Source organism: Dromaius novaehollandiae, chromosome 3 (genome assembly GCF_036370855.1).
Source record: "Dromaius novaehollandiae isolate bDroNov1 chromosome 3, bDroNov1.hap1, whole genome shotgun sequence".
Taxonomy (NCBI): domain Eukaryota; kingdom Metazoa; phylum Chordata; class Aves; order Casuariiformes; family Dromaiidae; genus Dromaius; species Dromaius novaehollandiae.
In genome coordinates, this window is record NC_088100.1 from 44,544,754 (window position 1) to 44,568,139 (window position 23,386).

General features: G+C 41.2%; 1 protein-coding gene across 4 annotated transcripts in view; it reads left to right on the forward strand.

The window, feature by feature from the left end:
* Positions 1–21,862, forward strand: part of KLHL32 (kelch like family member 32) — a 127,061-nt gene extending 105,199 nt beyond the window's left edge. For all 4 annotated transcript variants that reach the window (XM_064508799.1, XM_064508801.1, XM_064508800.1 and 1 more), the window contains 5 exons: positions 4,490–5,216; positions 13,950–14,008; positions 16,477–16,669; positions 18,750–18,844; positions 20,641–21,862. In XM_064508799.1, the coding sequence (XP_064364869.1) occupies positions 4,490–5,216; positions 13,950–14,008; positions 16,477–16,669; positions 18,750–18,844; positions 20,641–20,802 (1,236 nt within the window). In that variant the 3' untranslated portion in view covers positions 20,803–21,862. The remainder of the gene's footprint in view (positions 1–4,489; positions 5,217–13,949; positions 14,009–16,476; positions 16,670–18,749; positions 18,845–20,640) is intronic.
* The last annotated feature ends 1,524 nt before the right edge of the window (positions 21,863–23,386 follow it).

Consider the following 23,386-nt stretch of genomic DNA (forward strand, 5'->3'; position numbering starts at 1 on the left):
CCCTTCCTTATTTTGTTAATTATTTAGTAGTGACATAAATATTTTTAAACTCAAAACTGTGGAGAGTCTCTTTGTTTTTGCTTACTTGTTTGTGTTTTAAACACAGTTGTACTTTCAAGTGTTATCACAACCTCCTTAGAGAAGTCTGGATGTGTCCTTGCAGTGTCAAAAAGTGTATAATGGCCCTATCTTGACTGCAGTTGCTAATACCTGCTGCCAGAGAGGCTAGAAAATAGGCAGTCTAATTAGTGTGTATATGGCATAATATTTGGAATTTCCTGTGCAGGCAGCAGTCTCAGTCTGGATTAAACAAAACCTGAGGAAAGGTGGTGGAACTTGCATTGAGTAAATACACAGATATTTGCTAGTATGTTACATACAAGTTTGCACTTCTGCAGTATATTCACGAGAGTTATTTTTGCCTCCTTTACGCTAAAGGAAATACAAAACTGTATTGCAGTTCATGAGTGACTGTTTCTACTGCATGCAAAAGAGCTGTTTGATACTTGATTTTCTTTTGATCTTTGCCCTCTCCAACCTCCCAATAGCTGCCAAGCCATCCACTGACTGGAGTGTCAGCTCACCTCACTGGTAGCTCAGTTTTCTTCCACATCGTGTTCTGCTAGAGAGCACTGTAACAGTGTGCACTGCACATGAAATGCAAAAGTCTGAGGGTCAATTTGTGAGTGCCCCTAAAACCGCATGACCTGCTCCACAGCCCTGTGTCATGATTTAGGTGATGGTCATGCATTCTATGGAATATATGGATAAATGCATACATTTGTGGCTTTAATATGTAGTAACTATTTTAAAGGACTGTTCTGACGTGCATTTATGGCATTTAAAGTCAAGTAATAGTAATTGGTATTGATAGCAAGACAAGGAGATATAAACATTACAGCTTTTAGTTCATGGCACCTTTTTCCTGCCTTGGAGAATCACAGATTGGGTAGAAGTCACATAAGATACTGTAGTCGAGTTGTGCTCAGTGGTAGCGGGAGGGCAGCTGGCCAGTGGCCAGCAATTCCAGTGGGAATCACACATAGTGATTCCCAGATCTCAGTTGCTCTCTTAAGAGCAACTTCAGTGCCAACAAAGCCTCTGTGTCCAGTATCAACTACCTACAGCCCAAACAGGTGATAAGGTGATGTGTAGGCTGCTTAGCCCTACCTTCTAAATTTGTATAGTAAAACGCAGTACTCTACAACAAAGTGACCTCAGGCTTGTTGAAGTCTGGAAAGAGTCAGTAGCTGCCTATACAAAAGACATCGCCTGGGATTCACCTTACTCCCTCTATTGCTGTTGCAGTTGCTCATTAGAAGGGTGGAAGTAGTGTAGACCAAAGATAACTTAGATGTGTTTAGAGGATCCCAAGGAGGTTGCAATAAATTGAATTTGGAAAGATTCAAAGGTGTTCATGGGTAAAAAGAAAGAAGGAGGACATATGGCTGGGGGTGAAATAGAGCAGGAAAAGATGGAGAAAGTTTTGCATCAAGTCTGGAAATAGGTTGTACATCTTCAATGAGTACCAACAGTATCCATATTCCACTCTGCGCCATTGCTGTGGTGGTATAGAAATTCCATGATTTTAGAGAAATATTACGTATTATTGATTCCAGTGAAACTTTTTTTTTAATGACAGCTCCACAAATATTCACAATACAGATCAAACTCAGTGTGAACCAAATTGCTTTTGCCAAACTTCATGCAGCAGAGAATGCATGTTGTAATGGAGAGGTCCATCGCTTCTGCTGCAACTCTTCACACATCCCCATATGCACAAATAAATGCAAAGGTATGAATGTAGTGTTGTTTGTGTGTTTATACAGTATTTATTGGGGGGGAGGGGAGAGTAGAGGAGGAGTGAGGTTCTAAGATATTAACAGGCATTAATGTTAAAATTGACTTAAAAGCTTTGTAATTACCAAGATCTGATTGCAGCAATGTGTATCTTTTAAGAGTCTGTAATCTTTGTCATGTATAGCACAGGTGACACCTGTGCTATGATGTTTTAGGTATGAGTGATGACATGGACTGTAAGCAAAAGAAACACCAATCTGTTGGACTCGAGTGATGACAGATAAAGTACTCACTCTTTGTAAATGCTTCTCCTTCAATAAAGCAACCCACACATCAGTCAGTATGAATTCATTTGGTGTCTTCATCATGATGAAGACAGCCTGAATTCCACTTGAATTCAAGTGTCTAGTCAGTGATGAGAGCTAAATGCCTCTGAAGATTTTGAGGAATGGTTCACATGGACTAAGAGATGGAGCAGGAAGTTACTTAAAGCCACACAACAGGAGACAACTAGACTTGTATATTTGGTAGGTTTTAGAACATGTGACTATAATCCTCAATGATTTCAAGTCCATAAGCACTTTTAAATGTATTTAATTAACTCTTTGTTTACCAGCATATATAAATATGTATAGCTAATGCACAGTGAAACACAACACTGCATATAACTCACTGAACCTACTGTTGCAATTTTTGATGCTCTTCATTGATTCTTTGTTTTGCAGGGGTTGAGTAGCACAGAGAAGAAAAAAGTTAAGAGTTTCACATCTTAATAAAACAGTGTTTCTAGTTTGTCATGGTCTTTCTCTTACAGAATAGAGGAGAAGCAATAGGTTTGATATACTGTGAGCATAAAAAAGCCCTGAGCAAGATAGCCTTATTCTCAAGCTGTTTCATGTGACATTCTCATGAGCAATGCAGGGCAGTAAGTTGTAGACAAAACTGTTGTTATTGCATAGCTGGTAAGAAACTTCTGCTCCAGCAGTCCTTTGTCAGGATGAAAGGATGTATCAGGGAGAGGAGCCTGTCCTCATCTAGAACTATTCAATGTCTTGTTGATGACTTGGATGATAGAGTAATAAGGGTTTTATATTTTCAGACAATCAGAAAGTGGAATAGTATTCAAGCACTTTCAAAAATGAAATTAGAATTCAGAATGATCTTGGGGCAATGGTGTAAAGTAAACAGTAGGCAGTTCAGTCATAACCGGTAGGAGCACTGCACTTTGTGGAAGTTCTGCAGAAAAAGATGTGGAGCTAGTAGGTCATAAGCTTAAACATGAATCAGCACTATCATAGTGCATTGACAAAGTAAGTCTCAAATAGTAGGGATGTACAAACAGAAGTGGCATAGCTTGTTGTGATCAAAGGGATCCTTCCAATCTATTTTCCACTACTACAGCCTTAAGAAGAAGATTTTACCCAGTTTTGGGCAACAAATATCAAGAAAAAGGGGGCATTTTCTTTAAGCAAGAGAGAGCCATGAGCCAAGCAACAGAGGTTCAGCGGCTTATGAAATGTAACCTGAGAGAGAATGAAAATATGAGACTTCGCCCTTCAGAGAAGGGGAAACTGCAGCAGGCCTCTTCAAATGCATCAGAGGTGGAGGAGAAAAGGAAGGTAGCAAGCTGTTTTTCATCTTGGATGGACAGGATGCAGCAATCATCAGATTCAAAGGAGATTCAAAGTTGGACCAGGGGTTCCTGAGCTCTAGAGTGTAAACCCAGAGATGCAGTGGAAAATGGGACAAGTTGAAAGATTTGGTGCTCTTGCATAGGTAAAAGGAATAATCATCCAAGAGGATAGCTGAGCATGCGCATGGATTTCCTGAGGAAGTTAAGGGATCAATGAAGATTTTCAAGAATAATTTATACAACATTTCCTGAAACGGTTTAGGGATAGATCCCTTCCTTGCCTCCTCATAGAGTTGGCTGGATTCAGTGTGCTTTATGTAGTTTAAAATCTGTGTTTATTTTGTCTGTTGATACCGGTTACAATTGCTCGTTGGTTTCAGACTCTTCCTCTCCTCTTTCCTCTCCCTTCTAGTCCCAAGCCAGCAGAACCCCTTCTGTGCTTCTCTGTTCTCTGTTATAATTTCTGACCTCTTTAAACATCTCCCCCATTTTGTGATTAAAATAAATGAAGATGGAAGAAAGTAGAGGGATTCAGTATTTATTTGTTATATTCCTTCAAAATTTTGTCATAAATGGAATGAAAGATGGAGCAGAAAAAAGCCTTTTCTTTCTAATCATCTAACCACAGTCTTATTTTCTTTCTAGTGTGCCTGGGGTCTTCAATGATCACATAGTCTCTATATTTATAATAGTGCTCCAGCAGCTTGATTCCTCGATATTGTGGTTTCCTAAAGCATCTCTAACAGTTTGCACAGCAAGAGTATTGCATAGCAGTATTCCAGTCTGGTATTAATACTGTGAAAAATTGTAATTCTTTTGGGGGAATAGTAAAACACAATGCTTTTATATATATAATAGATGGAGTTTTAAAGTGTATCTTTTATGTTGATTCATGCATTCACAAGTACTTTTTGTACTGATTGATATTGCTACTAAGGCAAGTATACAGTTCTTAGAATGCAAACACAATTTTCAAAAGACCAGATTTCGACAGAATTGTATGCAGATAATTGTTTCTTGTGTTTTGTTTTTCTCTTCCTTTCCCCACCCTTTTAGCTAGCTGTGAGGTGGTTGGAACACAACTGCCATTACCAGTACCTGGATGAACTTCTCCAGTACGTCCGCTTCGGCCTTATGGACGTGGATACATTGCATGCTGTAGCTCTGTCTCATCCTCTCGTCCAAGCTAGTGAAACTGCAACAGCGCTCATTAATGAGGCCGTGGCTTACCACCAGAGCATCTATGCACAGCCGGTTTGGCAAACCAGAAGGACAAGACCTCGCTTCCAGTCAGACACTCTTTACATTATTGGTGGGAAAAAACGTGAAATCTGTAAAGTGAAGGAACTGCGATACTTCAATCCAGTGGATCAAGAGAACGTTCACATCGCAGGGATTGCAAATTGGAGCGAGCTGGCACCTATGCCCGTAGGGAGAAGTCACCACTGCGTTGCTGTGATGGGAGACTTTCTTTTTGTAGCTGGGGGAGAGGCAGAGCACTCCACGGGGCGCACTTGTGCGGTGAGAACTGCCTGTCGATATGACCCCCGCACTAATTCGTGGGCTGAGATAGCTCCAATGAAGAACTGTCGGGAACACTTTGTACTGGGAGCAGTGGACGAGTACCTCTATGCAGTAGGGGGCAGAAATGAATTGCGTCAAGTTTTACCTACCGTGGAACGTTACTGCCCCAAGAAGAACAAGTGGACCTTTGTACAGTCCTTTGACCGATCCCTTTCATGCCATGCAGGATATGTGGTGGATGGTCTTCTTTGGATATCAGGTAGAAAACATTTGACACAATTTGAGGTACTAACAAAACACAAAATATTGTCTCCAATGAAACTAATAAATCTTTTTTGGTTTATATGTCAGGATAACTTTTGTCTTAGGAGATTGGTATTTCAAAGAATTTAAGCCTGGTGGCATATAATCAAGCCTGGTTAGAAGTATGGGAGTATTACACACATACAATATTTTGTGTCTACTAAATATCTCTTTGTGTTTCAAAGCTGTGTACACCATATGTGCTACTTCCAATCACCCTTCATAAATCACAATGAATGAAAATGATAATCCACTTTTTGACAAATGCAGGTTTGTAAATTGTGTGCTTGCTAAAAAGAACAAAAATAACCCAAACCCCAGTTTCTGTGGTGTGATCTGGTATCATGCATTTATTCCTGACAATGAAATGGTGAGTTAACTGCTTGTAGGCTTGTGTAGATCCAAAACTTGAAGGCAGTTGTCTAAACTGCTCCCACTTACTGTTGCGTATGTTGGAACAGGCAGAGGTGGCCTTTGTTGGGCATCCCGAACAGCTCTGTGCGCAGGACTGCCTGCATGAAATTGTAGCATTATGGCACAGACAGATGAAAGTAAAGGCTTTGTAATCTTAACATAACATGTCATTTGCAACTCAATCTGATATTTTTTATTTTACATGTGCACATTGATAGGAGGTGAGGACATTGTGTCATCAGTCTTTGTTGTGACTTCTCTGGCATTAGTTGTTTTTGGAAAAAGGTCAGTGCTGTCTACATAAGATTTGAGAGACAAAAAAAATTCCTTGTAGTAAGGAATGTGTCATGGAAAGTTCTAAAGTTATAATATTTATCAGGGAAGTTAATGAGTAAATGAGTCTAACCCTTGAAGAAAGTGTGCACTGATTGCCATCTTCACTGTAGAAACCCTCTGGGGATTTTAATATGGTCTGGGATCCCTCTGGTGAAAAGATGGTATATGAATGAAAGAAGAAATTAGCTACTTATGCCTTGACTGTGCTTGTCAACGTATGTCACTGAGGTTAGTGGAGCTCCTCGCAGATGCATCTTTCTGCCCATATGGATTAAGTGCCAAACGAGAGTGGCTTCCCAGGCATTGGCGGGGAAGTAGCAGGTCTCTATTTTTATACATATGCACTGAAATCATGAATAGTGGGTTTGGAATTAAAGGCATCGCAGAATGCACGGAGTCGCAAAGATCCCTGACAAGCACTTTATGTTAACAGCTGACATCGAAGAAGTCTTGCAGAGTTTGTGCTGCCTGTTAATCCTGAAGCGTGTGCGCAGTGTACTTTGAGACCCAGGCGACGATCCAGAAACATGAGTTCCGCCCTAGGTGTACAACTGGGTGCGTTCAGAGCATTACCGAGTACCTTCCCTGTTTCGTCAGTGGAAAGAGATGAGATGAGAGCCTCTAGGGAGCAATTCAAAGCACCTTTCAACATGGTACTATTGCTGTGTCTTGATTCCCCCCACTCTGTGGTTTACGTTTGACAGGTTTTATTAATGAGAAAGGAGCTTTTTAGAAATTGTGTTAAAGAGATTTGTATAAATACATTGAAAGAGCCCAGGAGACATGAAAAAAAAAAACTTTTTTTCTTAATTTTATTTTTTCTTTAACAAAAAGGAGCAAGAAAGTATTTGATTGAGATTTTTGAAGTCACTTGTGGGGCTGGTTGCAGATTGCATTTAAGCTTTTCAGGTATGCTGGGAAAGGGAAAATGATGCTTAGTTGCACAACTGAAATGCATGTGTGTCTGTGTGTTTAAATACTGTCTGCATTTATGTAATGAACCAGTGTGATACTGTGTTCAAGGATGTGCCTCTAATACAACTGCAGGATCAGGGGAAGAAGTAAGTGGAAGCCCGTTCGATGATCTGCCTACAACTGGGCAAAGCAACAAAAAATATTCAATCAATACTGTTCCATTTATATTTGAAAATACTACTAACAAAGCTTCTGTTGTAAAACCGATGGCATATAATAGTCACAGTAAGGAGTAATGTTTTGACAGTAGAATGAGCTAGATAGGGCTGTTCTGCTCTATTTCGTATAGCTTTTGCCTTTTTGAGAAAATGCTCAGCAGTTTTGAGTTGCTGGATTCTGACAGTTTGAGTTACGAGAGCATATCGTGCAATACTTCAGTATGGTATTGATCTGAATTATGTACTCACAGATTGAAAACTGGGTTATACATATTGAAAATAGCTATTTTAAAAATAAAAGTAGATGGAGATGCCATAACCATAGCTAGCTTTCTATTATTGATTAATTGCTTAGGGCCAGAAACTAGCTCTTTCTACATGTACATTCAAGGATAGGGGAATAGTACAGAGAGATGTTTTACTGTTCCAAAACATCAGTAGTCATTGCTGAAAAAATCCACTGTTCCACTGTCAAATATAAGGTGTTAGAGTAATCAGCAATGCAGGAGGAAACCTAATTTTGAAATACGTGGCATAAAATGACGTAATCAGAAAAGTGTTCTGAGCTAGAGACGCTTCTGGGCTCTGTTCCTGCTCCTTTTGTGGGTCCTCAGCAAGAGCTCTTTAAAGTCTCTTTGATACAGCCAGCTGGCAAAATAACTATGAGAATTTGTCCAGTTTTTTATAAATGAATAAATTAAATAGCGGTAATGTAAGTCTCTAGCCCCTGTCTTTGCGGAGCGAATCATCAAAGCATGACCTGCACACAGACCGTTTACTTAGTCTGCAACCAGAGCGCGAGTGCCCCTGCTACGGCCCGTTGTCTTCGAAAGGCTTTGCTGATCAAAAGCTGGCTAGACTTACGGGTTTGCTATTACTGTTGTTGGGATTCATTGTCAGCTTTACTTTGCTGCTCCTTTGGAACAAATATGAGAAGCAGTCCAAAGTAATAGAGCATAAAATCATGGCGAAGGAAGCCGGGAAGGGAAGCCTGATAAACAGCGCACCGTAGAAGGGCACGCGTACATTGACAGTAGGAGACGGGTGGCTGGTGTTTCAGGTGATGGAGGGACTGCTAAGCTGCCATCACCCCTGTGGGGTTTTTACCTGTCAGAGGGCTCAGGGTGGTTTTGCACTTTGGAAGTGGCCTGATCCTTTGGGCAGCAGAAGGTGGATTCACTTCTCAAGTTTTCCAAGCTCCATATATTCTGGAAGACAATTTATATTTGTGCTCTAATTTTTTTCTTTTTCTTTTTTTTTTTTCCACAGCCCCCTATTTCAGTTTAGTTTTAATTTAAAAAGTGGATGAGAATTCATTAAAATAAGTTTTCTGTATTGACAGTACAGCATTGGGCAGATGGTTTTGAAATTTTATCGAAAGCTGAATTTTACAGGCCCCAGTTAACATCTGACACCGTGACCCATTTCACAAATGAACCGTGTGCCACATGCTTGGAAAGAGAAGTGTGCAAGTGAAGTAGGCACAAAACGCACCAAACCCTTTGGAGTTCAGCTGTACTAACAGTCACTTCCTATAAATGCAGTGAAATGCTCTCCAGAAGAGCGGGAACTTGAACTACACACATTTGCCTTCATCCCCCACGGCGCACCGTGCAGGTCGGGAGACCACCTTTTCTGCGCAGGTTGACCTTCCCCCTTTCACGTAGGTGCCGCGTGTGCGGAGATTGGGGCGCAGAGAGGGAGTTAGGGAACCTCTGCCAGGCAGCTCAGCTCGATGCCATTTCTGCATCTGCAGCTGGGGATAACAAGGCTTCCCTTCCCTGTAAAGTGCTCAAGAGATTAGTGCATGAAAAGTGTTGTCTAAAGCAAAGCATTATGCTGTTATTTCAGAGAGGTCTGAGTTGCGTGGCCTTAAGTGTGTCGGCTAAAAATCACCTCTTAACGTGCACATGAAAACCCAACTTTGCTGGGGGCTGAAAGAAAAAAAACCCTCTACAGTTGCTGCTGATTAAATAGTTTTTTCTTCTTTGATTCTTTTTTTAATTATTTGATTGTTGAGATTTTTTTGCCTCAATGGTGGCAGTTTTGACCAATGAACAGAGATCACGTGTCTCAGAGAATTATTCTGCATTTGCAAGCGATTGAGGTGAAAAGTATTTCATTACTATAAAATTGTTGTATGAAAAATGGATCTGGAATAAACAGGAATCTGCAGTATCTAACCAACTTTTGTGGTAGGCTGTCATGGAAATTATCATGAGCTTAACATGTAGATAAAAATTGCCCCTGTGACCCATTTTTGGAGAGTCCATATTTGGAAGAGTGTTTCTTTTTTATTATTATCAACTTTGAATAAGAATAGCAGGTCTCACACACCTATAAAACACCTACATTATGGATTTGGTGTCCTTGTATTGTCTTAGATTGAACGTAAACATCAATTTTTTATGATTTTTTTTTTCCAGCTAGGATGGGTGCCCCTCTTGTTGGCAGCCGGATTGCATCCAGGATGGAATAGCGTGAATCAGAGCTGCCGTTGCTGCCTCCCAGGGGATTCACTGCCTGTAGGAATATGCTCTAATTCCCCTGTCCTCACTGCACCTGGGTTGACTGAAGTAGAAGGCAGGGGGTTGGCATGTTGCAGAATGATTATCTTAGGTTTTACACACTGGCGTGAGAGAGAGGAGAGATTTCTGTTTTAAAATAGCACAGAGTACCTAAGGGCGCCTTTCCTGAGTTCTGCATATTCCATGTGTTTGCTGGAAGGAATACACACAGGAGCTCTTTGCCAACATGTAGTTTTGCACATCTCCCAGCAAACTCAGATTCATGTGCACAGCCTAGCACTTGGGGACTTCGGAGAGAGTTGTGATATTTTCTCTGGAATTCGGATAGGATTAGATTTCTCGAGTCATATGGGGGTCTTATTATAAATATGGATTACAAATTTCCAATTGGGAAAATTGTATTAAAGCTACTGCCTCCCACCCTTCTATTTCTGGAGTTGCCTTTATTGGAGATGATTTTCAGTTCGGTTTGAGAACTATTTGGGGGTTTGTAACAAAACAAAATATTTTTCATGTATGAGGGGTGGAGGTGGGGGCGGGGAATAAGGTGGGTCTCAGACCTTTCCAGGAGCTTTTCCATGTAGAAGGGCACTGTAGCATATGAGTGGCGAATTCTTGATTTTCAGAGGGCTCAGTTAGAAAGCAGTGCTTATCCCTGCTTTACACTTTAGTTGTGTGCACAGAGAGTAAGTGATGGGGCTTGTGGCAGTATAAAAACTTCTGTAAGCCCAGGGGTGTGATGCTGTTTGGGCTCTCTGCGATGGTGCTCTCACTCCTGTAAGAGCAGGAAAGACACAGGCTTGTCCTGAGGGCGCTCCTGGTCTCCCTGAAACTCCAGGACCTCCAGGCAAACTGCTCCCGTCAATGTGTGATGCAGTGTTGCCCTTGGCTTATAAAATCCAGTCAAGCGCTGACCAAACTATAAATTTTGTTGGCATTTACCGAGAGATTTTTTCCTCTTAACTGACAGGTTACTACCACATTAGCTGCTATGGCTTGACATCAAGCTTAATAACATGTATTTTACTTTTAAGTACTTCTTTACAAGTGCTCTTACCATTACCTCTCCCCTTCTTTTCTCATAGGGAGCACTGCAGAGAAGTTTAAGAAATCATCTCAGGATTACTCCATTTTTTTCTGAGAGAAAGTATCTGCTATTTTTGGTATCATTTAAACTTTTATTTTTCCTTGTCCTGTTTGTTAAGAGACATATTACTCTTCTTTTGCCCTCTCCCAGCTGCCTGGAGTATTTTTAAAGGAATAGTTCAAGAGGACATTACAGACTTGTTAAATTTGAATTTTGGCAGAAAATTTTAAACTTTGCTATAGCACTTCAAAGTTAGGAGTAACTTGAGTTTGAAAATTGATGCAGATATAAGATGGCATATTTAATGACAGATGTATCTATAGAAACCTGTTAAGATGCAGATTATCCCCCTGGGGGGGGATCAAAACTGCCAATCTATAAAATATACTTGTTAGGGGAAGGCATGGAATCTATCTCTGCAAGCACTTTGATTGCAGGGGACAGTGTAGCAGCATGTGGCATCATAACCTAAGAGCAGACAAATCAGCTTGATGACTTTCAAAGCCAAGAATACTGCTGGAGGCAAGGGTACTCCAGTCTAGAAGAAATTAAAACATATAGAGACTGTTATTAATTCCAGATCTATTTTTGTGTAGTCAAATCTGTATGCAAATCCTTAGCATCTCATTTTGGCAGATTAATCTAAAAGTGAAGAGCGGTATGTGAAGGGAATGTAATGATAAAACACCACAGATGAGCAATATTGCAGGGGAAAAAATGTAAGCTGTGTACTTGATATGAGGGGCTCTTTGTGAAAAGAGGAAAATAATTCTGCTTATTTGATTATTTCATTATTTCACTGGGAAGCAGCTCCATTCTTTTTCTTCTTCCTCCCTGTCTCTCCCCCAAAACTCAGGTGTTCTTTCTCTGCGAGAATAAGAGACACAGCATCATGTTTCTGGTGCGTCTCCTGTAGTTTCCCATTCTGGAGGTAATCAAACAAATAACTATGGTTTTTATTTTTCAATATACTAATCTGACGTCTCATTTTTAAGCGTTATTCTGGGAGTGAAAATAACATTGTAAAAGAAATGAAATTACAAAACAGATCGGAAAAAAAGACTGTTTCTACATATGGCTGATCACCACTAATACTGTACAGCAATGTGGAAGCAAATAACGTATCGTGAGATTAGAAATGGTAACGATCATTGCTTTCCAATGCATTTTGTTGCACGTGTAGTTTACAGGTGCTGTGATGGACAGTATGTGTGCTAGTGTGATGGAAACACTGGAAAGGCTGCATATTGTCTACACCACCTCCTTAGCCTGTAAGCTTTTTTTGAGCTGGAAGCTTCTGCTGCTGTCCATGTGTAGGGGCCGGGTGCTTGCAGAGCTGCAGACGAGTAACCGCTGTTACTCCTCCCTGCTGCTGCAGCAGAGAACAAGCTGTCCTTAGTTTTTGCTATCCATTGATCAGATTCTCAGCCTCATATTCGGCGTGACTGGAGGGTGCACCTACATCAGCAAGTAATTCAGCCCAGTAGGAGCAGATCAGCGGATGAAACATTGGTGCAGAGCTGTCTGTATCTACGCTATCTACAGTTCAGGATTTTTACTTTGGACTAGATTTAGTCTGGTCCCCTGGACTGAATGTACCCAGCACTCGGCTGGCTCAAAGCTGTCCAAAAAAACAGTTCTTGGTTCACATCCCGATTCCCCCATTAGGAGCTGGAGCGTATCTGGTGCACATGCGGAGCAGAGCTTTGGGTTTAGTTTCCTGCAGAAAGGGTCTGGGTCGTGAACCAAAACCACACCACAAACTGAAGTGATGTGTGAGAGCTGGGGGAGTCGCTTCAAAACCACCATACGGCTCTGAAAAAAAGTGTTACACTAGGTGCAGCAGGATGTGGCAAAGGGAGGGAGGATTCCCTGGCATGGAGGCATGTGAAGGCTGCTTGCCGATGAAAGAAGGAAGGACTGACCACCAGCCAGCTGGTGACCATAGCCCGGCCAGCAGGAATTAAAGCAGATCTGCAGCTGCTTTGTCTGAAACGGAGGATGTCCTTGCACAAGAGAAGCATGAACGAGTATAACAAAGGATTAAATTCCTTCCTCTCTCAGTGGATTTTGTCCATCTCTGGCACATGATGTTAAAACTGTAATGTAAGAAGCTAATCTGCCAGTCTGGTTTTCACTGGCGTGTGGCTACCAGAGGGCCTTAGTTGTGTGCAGACTTTCTGGTGGGATAAAACATAGAGGTGCGGCTTTTGCAGGCGTTTGTCCTGGTCCCGGCTTCCCAGGGACGGGCACAGTGCGGAGAGCGGGGCAGCCGGGACTTGTGCTGGTGCTGCAGAGACAGGGAGTTCCCAGGAGTCTCAGGTGTGTTCAGGAGTGTGTTTACTCAGCTAAGACTACAGACTTGAGGCTGAGGAATTTTTCCTCTGGTTTACTAAATGAGATTTACCATTTAAAACCAACAGATTATAGGATGCTCAGGCATTGAACATACACTGTGTTGAGGGAAGGAGTTGATTTGCAGTATCTAGTTTGGTAAAAATCCATCCTAGGCTTTTCTGAGGTGCTCCCTACCTTAGTTTCTGCACATTATTGAAAAATAAATAATGGTGAATGGTTAGTGGTGTTTCTGATCACTGTGGAGGAACCTCCCAACATAAGGCTACAGCTAAGCCAGGAGATGCTCCCTGAGTAATATAGGCCAAGTACAGAATTTCTTTCAATGCACACATGAATGTAGTCGCTCGAAGAGTTGCACTATGTTTTCCAGCTGATGTTGGCATCTCGCGTCGCTGCTCTCATGTACGTACAGCTCTTCTCTGACCTCCTCCTCCTCTGTGACACAAAACCATCTCCTCTTTCTCTAAACCATGTCAGGCGCTGCATGCTCCTTGGAAAAGCAGCGGCTTTTATCTTTGCGTCACGAAAAGGGCTGAATGCGCAGTCCTTTCTAAACAAATCAATTTTTATCCTGTTTGTAGCCCATGGAATTTGTCTTATGAAGAAAGTCGTGTGGGGGGTTGTTGCTATTTTATGTTACTAGATTTTTGACGAATGTGCTACTTACTTCCTCTTAACCCGATTAAAAAGTGCAGTGGCATGTAAGTGCAGCTGGTAGTACACAGTATAACTGTGTCAGCAAATGAATCCTAGGATTGGTTATTTTTCTATACATGACCTGGCTCTTGGTTTTGTCCATGTGAAAAATGTAACCTGTGTAAACTCTTTCATAGGAGGAGTAACAAATACTGCGCAGTATCAAAACAGGCTCATGGTCTATGATCCTAAGCAGGTGGGTATCTGTGTTGTGTGTGTTTTTCTCATATGTTTTGCTTAAAACACATCTATTAGCAAATACCTCAAATGCTTTTGTAAGGTTAAAAATGATGTCCATTTGAACTGGTAGTATTTTACACTCACTTCCCGCTGATGTGTATGTTTAAGAGAGAAATGGACACCCTGATGTTTTTAGTAGTTTTGAAGCCTTTATGTGTTAGAAACATCTTAGATTAAATAGAGAAAAGTGTTTTAACGTCCTGTATTTATCAGTGTTTATTTTCCTTGTTCATTTTTCTGTAATCCCTGGCAACAAAGCCCTGGGCAACATACTCTCAAAGTCAGTGTCACAGAAGTGCTTCTTTTCATTGGTATTTCTGCTTTGCAATTGCATAATGGTTTATATATATGTAGGTTTTTTGTTTCCTGCATACTTTCAGAACTATACTACCTGTCAGTGACTTATTCCACTGACTGCCATCCTATTACTCAAGCACCTAAAATATCTTTATGGGATTGTTTCATACATTATGTATGTGTTTTGATTAGGTTAGCATGGCTCAGTAACCATTTCAGAGGGTTAGGGCATGGTTATGCCCTCTTGTTTGTATTAGGAAATAAAAGTCCTAAGCTTGAAATCAGAGTTGCATAGTCTGATTTACGCCCACCTGGAAGAGTATAGACTTTTCTGGTTGCAGGATAGGGGCTTTGAGTGCTTTATTTGGGACCATGTTATGCCAGTAGACACGTCTATGTGGCTCCAGTTAACTTGATAAGGTAGATCACATATGGGTCCTGAAGCAGAAAGCAGGCAATGGCAAACCTGGCTCTCTGTTTTTCAGGAACAGTTTTATGCATCGATTATACCAACACTGATTCTGTCCTAAATCCAGGCACGTAGGAATTACAGGCAGCAGTCTTATTTTCCTTCTGAGGGGGACTCTCTCCTTTAGATACTGTCTCTCTTTCGTGTATCTTTCGTTTTGATTCTTCACTCGCTGCCATAGCATCGAAAGCTGCACCCCAAAATAGCAGCAGCAGGGCTCCTTCGGTGCCCAGTGCCGGCTGCAAGAAGCCCAGGCTGACGGGTAAAGAGTTAAAGAGGAAGTGTGCGCTAGCATTCTTCAAATGTGGTCTGCTTGGTGTTTGTACACACATGCTCTTTTTAAAAATTCTGCTGGCATATTGTTTACGGTGGGTACTGGAAACCATCACATCTGCTTGCATCTTGCACAGAATCTCAATAACTCTATCATTCAGCGCTAGCGCTTGCTTCTGCGCGAGGCCTTTGTGGCGAGTCGATAATGCCTGCCATCTGCCACAGAGCACACAGCTACCTGCCAACAAGCCGGCTGGGGTGACCTCTGCTTCCCCACCACTGATTAGTATTCACACGCTGGCTTATTAGGAGTGACCCCACCAGGCCCCTCTGTTTCTTTGCCTTTGCAGCGCTTTGCGGCTCACCTGGCAGGCACTGCAGTGGAGGAAGCTAAAGATACAATCAGGGGATGCAGGCAGGCTTTGCAAAGCAGATGGTGTCTATAGTCTTGTGTTAAAAGACTGGACTACTAATGCAAACATTAATGCCTAATATTCAGCTATTACACATTGAAATGTATAGCTATACGTTATGGGGGTTAAAAGGCAGTTTTATTAGGGGCTCTTGAGTTACCCCAAGCGATATCTCATGTAACACAAGGAATTTCCTCACAGATTTTAACTTCGTCAACTTAAATATATTAATCTTTGTCAATTGCTGCGTGGTCTGATGTGTTTAAGCGTAGCAGGAGCAATTGCTTTCTTACATTTAAAATGCTATGTTTTAATCTCTCTGCTTCCTTGTCCCCTCTCCTCCTTCCTCAAAAAGTAGAACTCTGGAATATTGTTAACCAGGAGGGAAGATATGCAAAGGGATGTTATTTTGTAAGTGCCCAAAAATAAAGGGTTAGCATTAAATCAAATACATGAATCATTTGAAAAGATTCTTTAGGAAATTATTTTTCCCTGTTGCTTCGCTCCCCAAGGACAAGATCAAATAAGAATAACGAAAGGTAAAAGAATCTATCTTCTCTCTTAGCATAGCTAGCTGGTCCAGATAATTTTAGTGCTATATACAAAGGAGACATCTAAAACTTTTTTTTTGCTTGAAGCATAATAGTCTTGCTTAAGGAGGATTTGCTACTGAATTATAAAGAAAAAAAAGCTTTGAAATCTAATGAGATAAACAGAAAAACACAGAGCCAAAATACTAATAAATTAATAAATTTAAATGTGAGAACTATGAAATAAGTTTAGAAAGTCCAGTATATCTAGTCAGTGTCATAACCAGCATGCACGTTTAGCATATGTACAGCACATGCATACACACTTGTGATTTCTGGCCAAAGGGCAGGAGAACACTAGTAACATGCTACTATTATTGTACCGCTAATATATGCATATTTTCAAGCACTGCTGAGACCAGCTTGGTCTTTTCATTTCCAGAACAAGTGGCTAAGCCGTAGCCCAATGTTACAGAGGAGAGTGTATCACTCCATGGCTGCTGTGCAAAGGAAACTTTATGTGTTAGGTGGGAACGACCTGGACTACAACAATGATCGGATCCTGGTTCGGCACATAGACTCCTACAACATAGACACTGACCAATGGACGCGCTGCAGCTTCAACATGTTGACAGGCAAGTACCATATACAAAACCAGGAAACTCATCATTATTATTACAGTGAAGTATTTTCTTTTTCCCTTTAGAAGCCTATAGTATGTAAAACTCCATGACTTCACTGCAGCTGCCTCTGATTTTAGGGGCTGTGGTCTGCCAACAGGAGCATTCTGTTCTGGCGTACATCTTTCTATGAAACATTTGTTTTAGGATATCATAGGCTAAATTTTTAGGAAGACACACAAAAATGTGACTTAATAAAGCAATCAAAAGTAGTTTGTCAAAAAATCACCAGTCCTTATTTCTCCAAAAGTTTGCCTGCACTGATAGATTTAGCTCACTATCTGAGCACACAACAGGCACGTTCATCTGCAAATTTTCTGTGATAACACCGTTTTGTAGCACTTTTCTGCTGGCACTGGAGTGTGGGGCTTTCACTGAAATCTGTTAACCATCAATTACTTCTAAACAGTATCTTCTTAACCAATTCCCAGGAAAGCAGTCTCCATTAGAACGCTGTCAAAGCAGGAGTGAGTTGAGTAGCTTGGATAGCTACCAGTTTTGTGAAGTTCCTCTTTACAGTCTTTAGGAAGGACTGCTACGGTAGCAACTTGCAAGGCATTGCAGCTCACTGCCCCTGCCACACAGCCCACCTCATTTCACCACCGCCTGGTAAGATTCCCAGATATACTAACACCTCAAAACCTTAGGAGAGGCAGACAAGTGACACATTTTGTGAGTAACACCAATAGTAGCTTTGCAGAAGAGGATGCGTTTTCAGGACAGGACAGTATTAAGGTTGGGACTGGTCTCTTCTTCAGCAGACTTGGCACTGTCATAGTAACAGTTTTGTCTGCCAAAAAGTTTCAGTGCAGACTATCAGAGTCCTAGAACTGAACCTCCTGCACTTTTCATCCTCTTGTATTTGGGCTTGCATTCACTTCCAAGATCTACCACTGGAAAGGATACAAAAGATGTAGGATCTTAACTAGAAGCTCAGCATAGCTGGAAACTTAGCTGAAATAGGAGCTCCATGTCAGAGGAATCAAAGTCTGACAAATAAGACAGTTGTATTATCTCATTTTCCTCCCAGTAGGTTTAAAAGCTGCTCTAGTAACAACTTTGTTCTTTAAGATCTTACACTGGGCTTCCTAATCTCTGGGATCTGGAAAACGATTTCTTGTTTTCTGAATCAGGTCATCAGAGAAACTTCATGGACACTGAGGACAGGGGCATGGATTCAAAAGGAAGAGTGATACGCTATCAAACGGAAATAATTTTTCATATTCCTTTTGCTCTCCATTTAATTGTTTTATTGTCTGGAGGGACTGACAGCCTTTGAGGACAGTTTCTGACTTGTAACTGCAGGAGACCTGGTGCTACAGGCACGCTTGCTCTGGAGCTGATCCTTCCCACTGAATGCAATGAGATAATAGCCTGTTGTCAGAGCTGACCTGGTGGGCTGTCCCTGCAACCTGCACCTGGAGAAGCTGTCTAAGCCCTTCTGTGTGTCTTTGCAGCTGACAGTAAATGTGCCTGTTGCACTGTGCGGTTCACGTTTTTTAAGGCTTCAAAACCATCCTTCAGAACTTCCAGATTTATTAAGGAGACTGTTGCTATGGGAAAGAGCTTTGCACAGGCACTTCTGGAGTTTTCACTGTACTTGTACCTGTAGAACTGGGGGGGCTGAGCAGGTGTGGGCAGGAGGTGAGGGAAGTTCAGCTCTCTTGGCTGATGTATCTATTTAAATGTGCACGTGTGATAGTAGCTGAGAGGCATGCGGGGAGCTTGCCTATCACCTGAGAGATGGATGTGTTAAAAAACAGTGCCATTGAGAAGACAGCAGATGGTCCCCTGCACAGCCTTAGTTTATCCGTATCTCTGGCCTGGCTCATCTGTGGTATCTCTCTGGACGGCACCATACTGTGCTCCTGCAGATAGCAAAGAACAGCTCTTGTGCTTCACCTTAATTGTTGCAAGTTCTGAATTTTGAAATACTCAGGTTACAGCCAAATGCGTTTGCATTTGCATTCAGTGTTAAAAGGGTTAATTAAACATTGAAAGTGGTTTCTATTTCTATTTCCTTTTTTTACTGTAGGTCAAAATGAGTCTGGAGTTGCTGTCCACAATGGTAGAATATATTTAGTTGGCGGCTATTCGATTTGGACAAATGAGCCTTTGGCGTGTATCCAGGTGAGTGATCTTTTAAAGTCTTTGCCAATAATTTTGCAAGGATACTTTTTTGCACAGAGGTTATTCAAAAATGAAAATGTGTGTGAAGTGGAGAGATTAAAGATGTTTCTTATGCAGCCACTGAACCTTTAGAAACATGCAGAGGAAACGTTGCGGATACTAAAAACATTTCCAGATTAGTCATTAGAGGTATTTCTTCTAAATAAGATCTTCTGGTAAAACAGGGCTGAGGAATCTCTCCTGTGAGAAGATGGGTAAAAGAACAGGTGTATATTCTCAAGTCGCACAATAAAATTCAAAGGTAAAAGAGCTGCAGAAATGGACAGGGTTTTCAGCCCTTCGTGTGTGTGTCTGCGTGTGTGTGTGTTTCTCCAAGTTGTATTTCTGAAAAGCAGCCAGACTTAATGAATTGTTTTTTGACAAAGTTTAGTCAACCTGCAACCTGACCTAATGCTTACTGCTTCAAAATTTGAATGGAAGTTTTTTTGATCCCTGTTGCAGGCTATACATTGTCCAATAAACTCTCGTGCTCTCATCTTGTAAGACAGCAGCTGACCTGCAGTTCCATAGCTTTCAGATATTCCCATACAGAAACTAGGAATTTCTATCTTTCTACGTTTTTCTGAGTGAAGGAAATCTTCAGCACAGCCTTCCCTTTGTGACCAGCTGGGCAGTTACAGGCAGAACCTCTTTACACCTCACTCTGCACTTTTGCTGATAGACAAAATTTTCATTAGCTTCCAAGTAAGGATTTTGGGGTTTAATCTCCAAACTGTCCCACAAGGATACAAGCTCAGCTTAGCATAATAAAGGAATGTATTAAATGCCGAGCTGCTGATCTAGTAATGAACACTCATTAGCACAGGTTTGTAAAGAATAGATCATGCAAGATAAACAGTTAAAACTATGTTCTTGTTATAGTGTAATTGCATTTTTCTAAGTTGTTGGCTGCAGTACCCAAAAATTGTAACTGGAAAAATTCTTTCAGACTGGCTTGGAAAACAACTGTAGCTGAAACACAGTGCAGAGTAATACATAGCACTATATCAAGGTGGTGGATGGTACTCCACACTCATTTATAATCAGCAGGTACTTTGCAATATTGTTTCCCCTGGGTTTAAATACTGCTCAGTGACAAGTGAAAACGATCCTGGGATCTTCCTTTTCAAAATGGACTTTTGTCCACATCCCAAAACTGGCTGTGAACTGGCAGCCTGCCCAAGACAGTCTCAGCATTAAAGGGAAAAGAAGTATAACAAGTGCTTTGGCAGAGCTGCATGTGCTGCCTCCTTCTCTTCTCAGTTGTTGGCATTGTGCCTGGCTTTAACCAGTAAAACTAGCCCTTTTATCTTCAAATTCAGCAAATTTGAATTTGCTCTCTCCTTTGGAAGAAAAAAGCACTTTTTTCCATATGTCTTCATTTACTTGAAGTCATTCATTTGGCCTTTCCAACTTCCATGGAGCTCCCTTGCTCCTCTATATACCAAGTTGACGAATGATTCATACTTTGTGGTAACGGTTTAGCATTTCTGTGCAGAGCACTCTACTTGCACGGTTGCACATTCTACTGCCAGGAAGCACGATCAAATGTCAGTATCTGCTATTAAGTGGTGGCTAGGATAAGATTTGGGTGATAAGGACAGCAATAAATCACTAGATCCATAAATACAGTGTAAAAGTCATCTGAAATTACCTTTCTGTTGGGATTAATAGTACATTTATGCAGTATGCGCCAGCAGTTTTGTTTCAGATTTCTTTTGTGATCCTTGAAATATTTTCTATGCTTTGACCTGCAGGTGCTGGATGTTAGCAAGGAAGGGAAAGAAGAGGTATTTTATGGGCCTACGCTCCCTTTTGCTTCCAATGGAATAGCAGCATGCTTTCTTCCAGCTCCCTATTTCACATGCCCCAACCTTCAGACTCTGCAAGTGCCTCACCACAGGATTGGCACAATGTGACGTGAGGCATGTGCACTTCCTAAAATCAGAAGTGGAGGGAAAAATCAAACTCTGTGTATAGAAGGGTTTCTTTGGATCAGTGAAAAGAATCAATCCATGTGGGCTGCCGCTTTACCTTCACACATTTGTCTTACGGTCAGACCACAATAGGCAAGAAGGAAGCCACAAAAACTGTCTGCATTTTCTCTCCTCTGCCTCAGATTTCGAAGCATATACACGAGACTATTTAGCATTTCTGCTGGTGACTGCTTGCTACCTGTCTCTCTTTAATTTCCTTATGCAACTTTGTACGGCATTGTGAATGCTCTCAGCTCCTCCCTGGGCTGCTGTTCTTTGGAGTCTGCACGTTCAGTAGTTCACCAGTGGCACTTTTCAAAGACGATAGAAAGCAGTGTTTATGTTGACAAAGGTGATACAACACTATGGTAATTATGCAACTTACTTGATACCTTTGGCAAAAAGAATAACAAATGTGTTGACTACCAATTCCAAACTCCATCATTTACAGTTTCTCATCTAATAATACTTCATTTGAAATTTAAATACTGCAAAGCAGATTAAAACAAAAACAAAAAACAAGCCCTATAATATATGAGGAACACATCTAAAAATTGTCTCAGCTGAAAGACAAAGACACTGAAGCTTCGTGGTTAAACCCAAGTCTGAACCGAACGTGTTTGTCTGAGAATCTAAAGATCATTTGGGATGTCATTTACCAAGGTCTACTATCAAATAAATGTTACCTTCTGTCATATGATCAATTCTGCCTGACAGCTGCAGTCTTTTAATGGTGGAGAACAGCCTCTTTACTGTATAATTAAAATGTGCCATTTACTTAATATTTTTAATATCCATTTTGCAAAGGGTCACCACATTTACAATTATCAACAAACAGTCTCATTTTGTCCAACATATGGTCCCACAAATCATTGGTCCCTAGAGGCTAAACAGGTGTATAACAATGTCAATATTTATTTATTTATTCTTTCAGTTTACATAGTGAGTCTCCATGCCATACTCTAGGCATATGTCAATTCAGAATAAAAACTCTAACCTGTTATATTTTGGCTTTCCTTGGCTACTAGCCCCTGTCTCTTATTTTTGTCACAAATTTACATATCTGAACAACAACTTCAATGTTTGTAAATATTAACCAAGCACATAATTGAATCTTTCTCTATTTATGATTTACAGGTACAGTGCACTTCTCTGCTTTACCTACTGCTCTGTTCCTTGCCACTATGGTATCTTAGCAGACCTATGAAATTTCTGCTGACACTTACGGAAATGCCACTTGCACAATATGCCACAGTAGTAGCCTGCACTTGCTGGATGGGAACAGTTTTGACTTTGTCCAGTGAGCAGTGTTTCCAAATCAAATAAATCTTTAACTTTAAGGGTCTATTTAGTGAAACAGCGAGAACTTTTTTTTTTTTATCACTTCCTACCATTTCAGTCTCTGGCTTGGCAGTGTCCTCAGGGAACATCACCTTTCCTTTTCCAGTAATTTTCAGGTTAGAAAGTGTTTTGCTGAATATTCTCAACAGCCCGTGGTTATATAGAACAGAGTCGCAGCTATCCAGGCTTCACCTGGCATGCTTACTGGGGTGCTAATTTCTCCCTTTTTCACACAAAACCAGTCTGTGTCCAGGCAGTTTTCTCTAACTGTACAGAGAGCTACATGGGCTATTCATCTGGAATCTTTTTAGTTTTAATTCCTTTAATCTCCTGGAAATCAGCATGCAAGGACCATTTCTCTTAATGAGCCATTTACACTTGAAAAATCTGAATGTTGCTCTGTGTCAATACTGGCTCCGGGGCCAAGCCTGGGAAGTATTCAGGGTTGTACTTATGTGTGACTTGGAGGGACACAAATGCATGAGACATCGTGTTTTCGGAAGGAGGGTGGTTAAATAATCAAACATGTTTAGACCACCTTGGGGCTCTGGGCCTCATTCAGTAGGTACCACATCAGGTGAGTGATTAGCTTTGGCTCCATGTGTAGAAACTGTCATTATACTTCCTATTTTGCAGTTGGTGGGAGAATTAATTTCTTAGCCTTTGTAAAGCACAGTGTGCTTCCAGACAAAAGTACAAAGTATATTTTGTATGTTTAAACTTAGTTTTGAGGCGTCCATTCCTAGGCCTTGCAGCTTCCCCCAGCTGTAGCTATGAAATCAAATCCAAACTCTTCCTTCTGGAGGGCAAGGGTTCACAATGGATCCAACTGGCTATTTACCAGCGGCAGCAAGCTGTGACAGCAGCCTGAGTTGGAGAAGCGGAGGGGGACCACTTCCTTATGCAAAGCGGCATGTGCCTTTTAGTTCAAGGACTGAAAAGGCCGGAGTGTATGGCAAGAGAGTTATTTATCATGTTTGTTCTGCCCTTTGACACTTTTACCGTTCTGGTTGTTATCACCAATTGTGTGTGCTGGTGAATAGCAGTTTTAAACAGCTGTGCAATTGCATTAAATTAGTTAAGGGTACCACAGCCAGAGCACCTCTGGACAACGCATATGCTCCTATTAGTGTCAGGATTCTGCGCTGGCTCTTAATCATCAGACGCCAGCGATCACACAGGATTC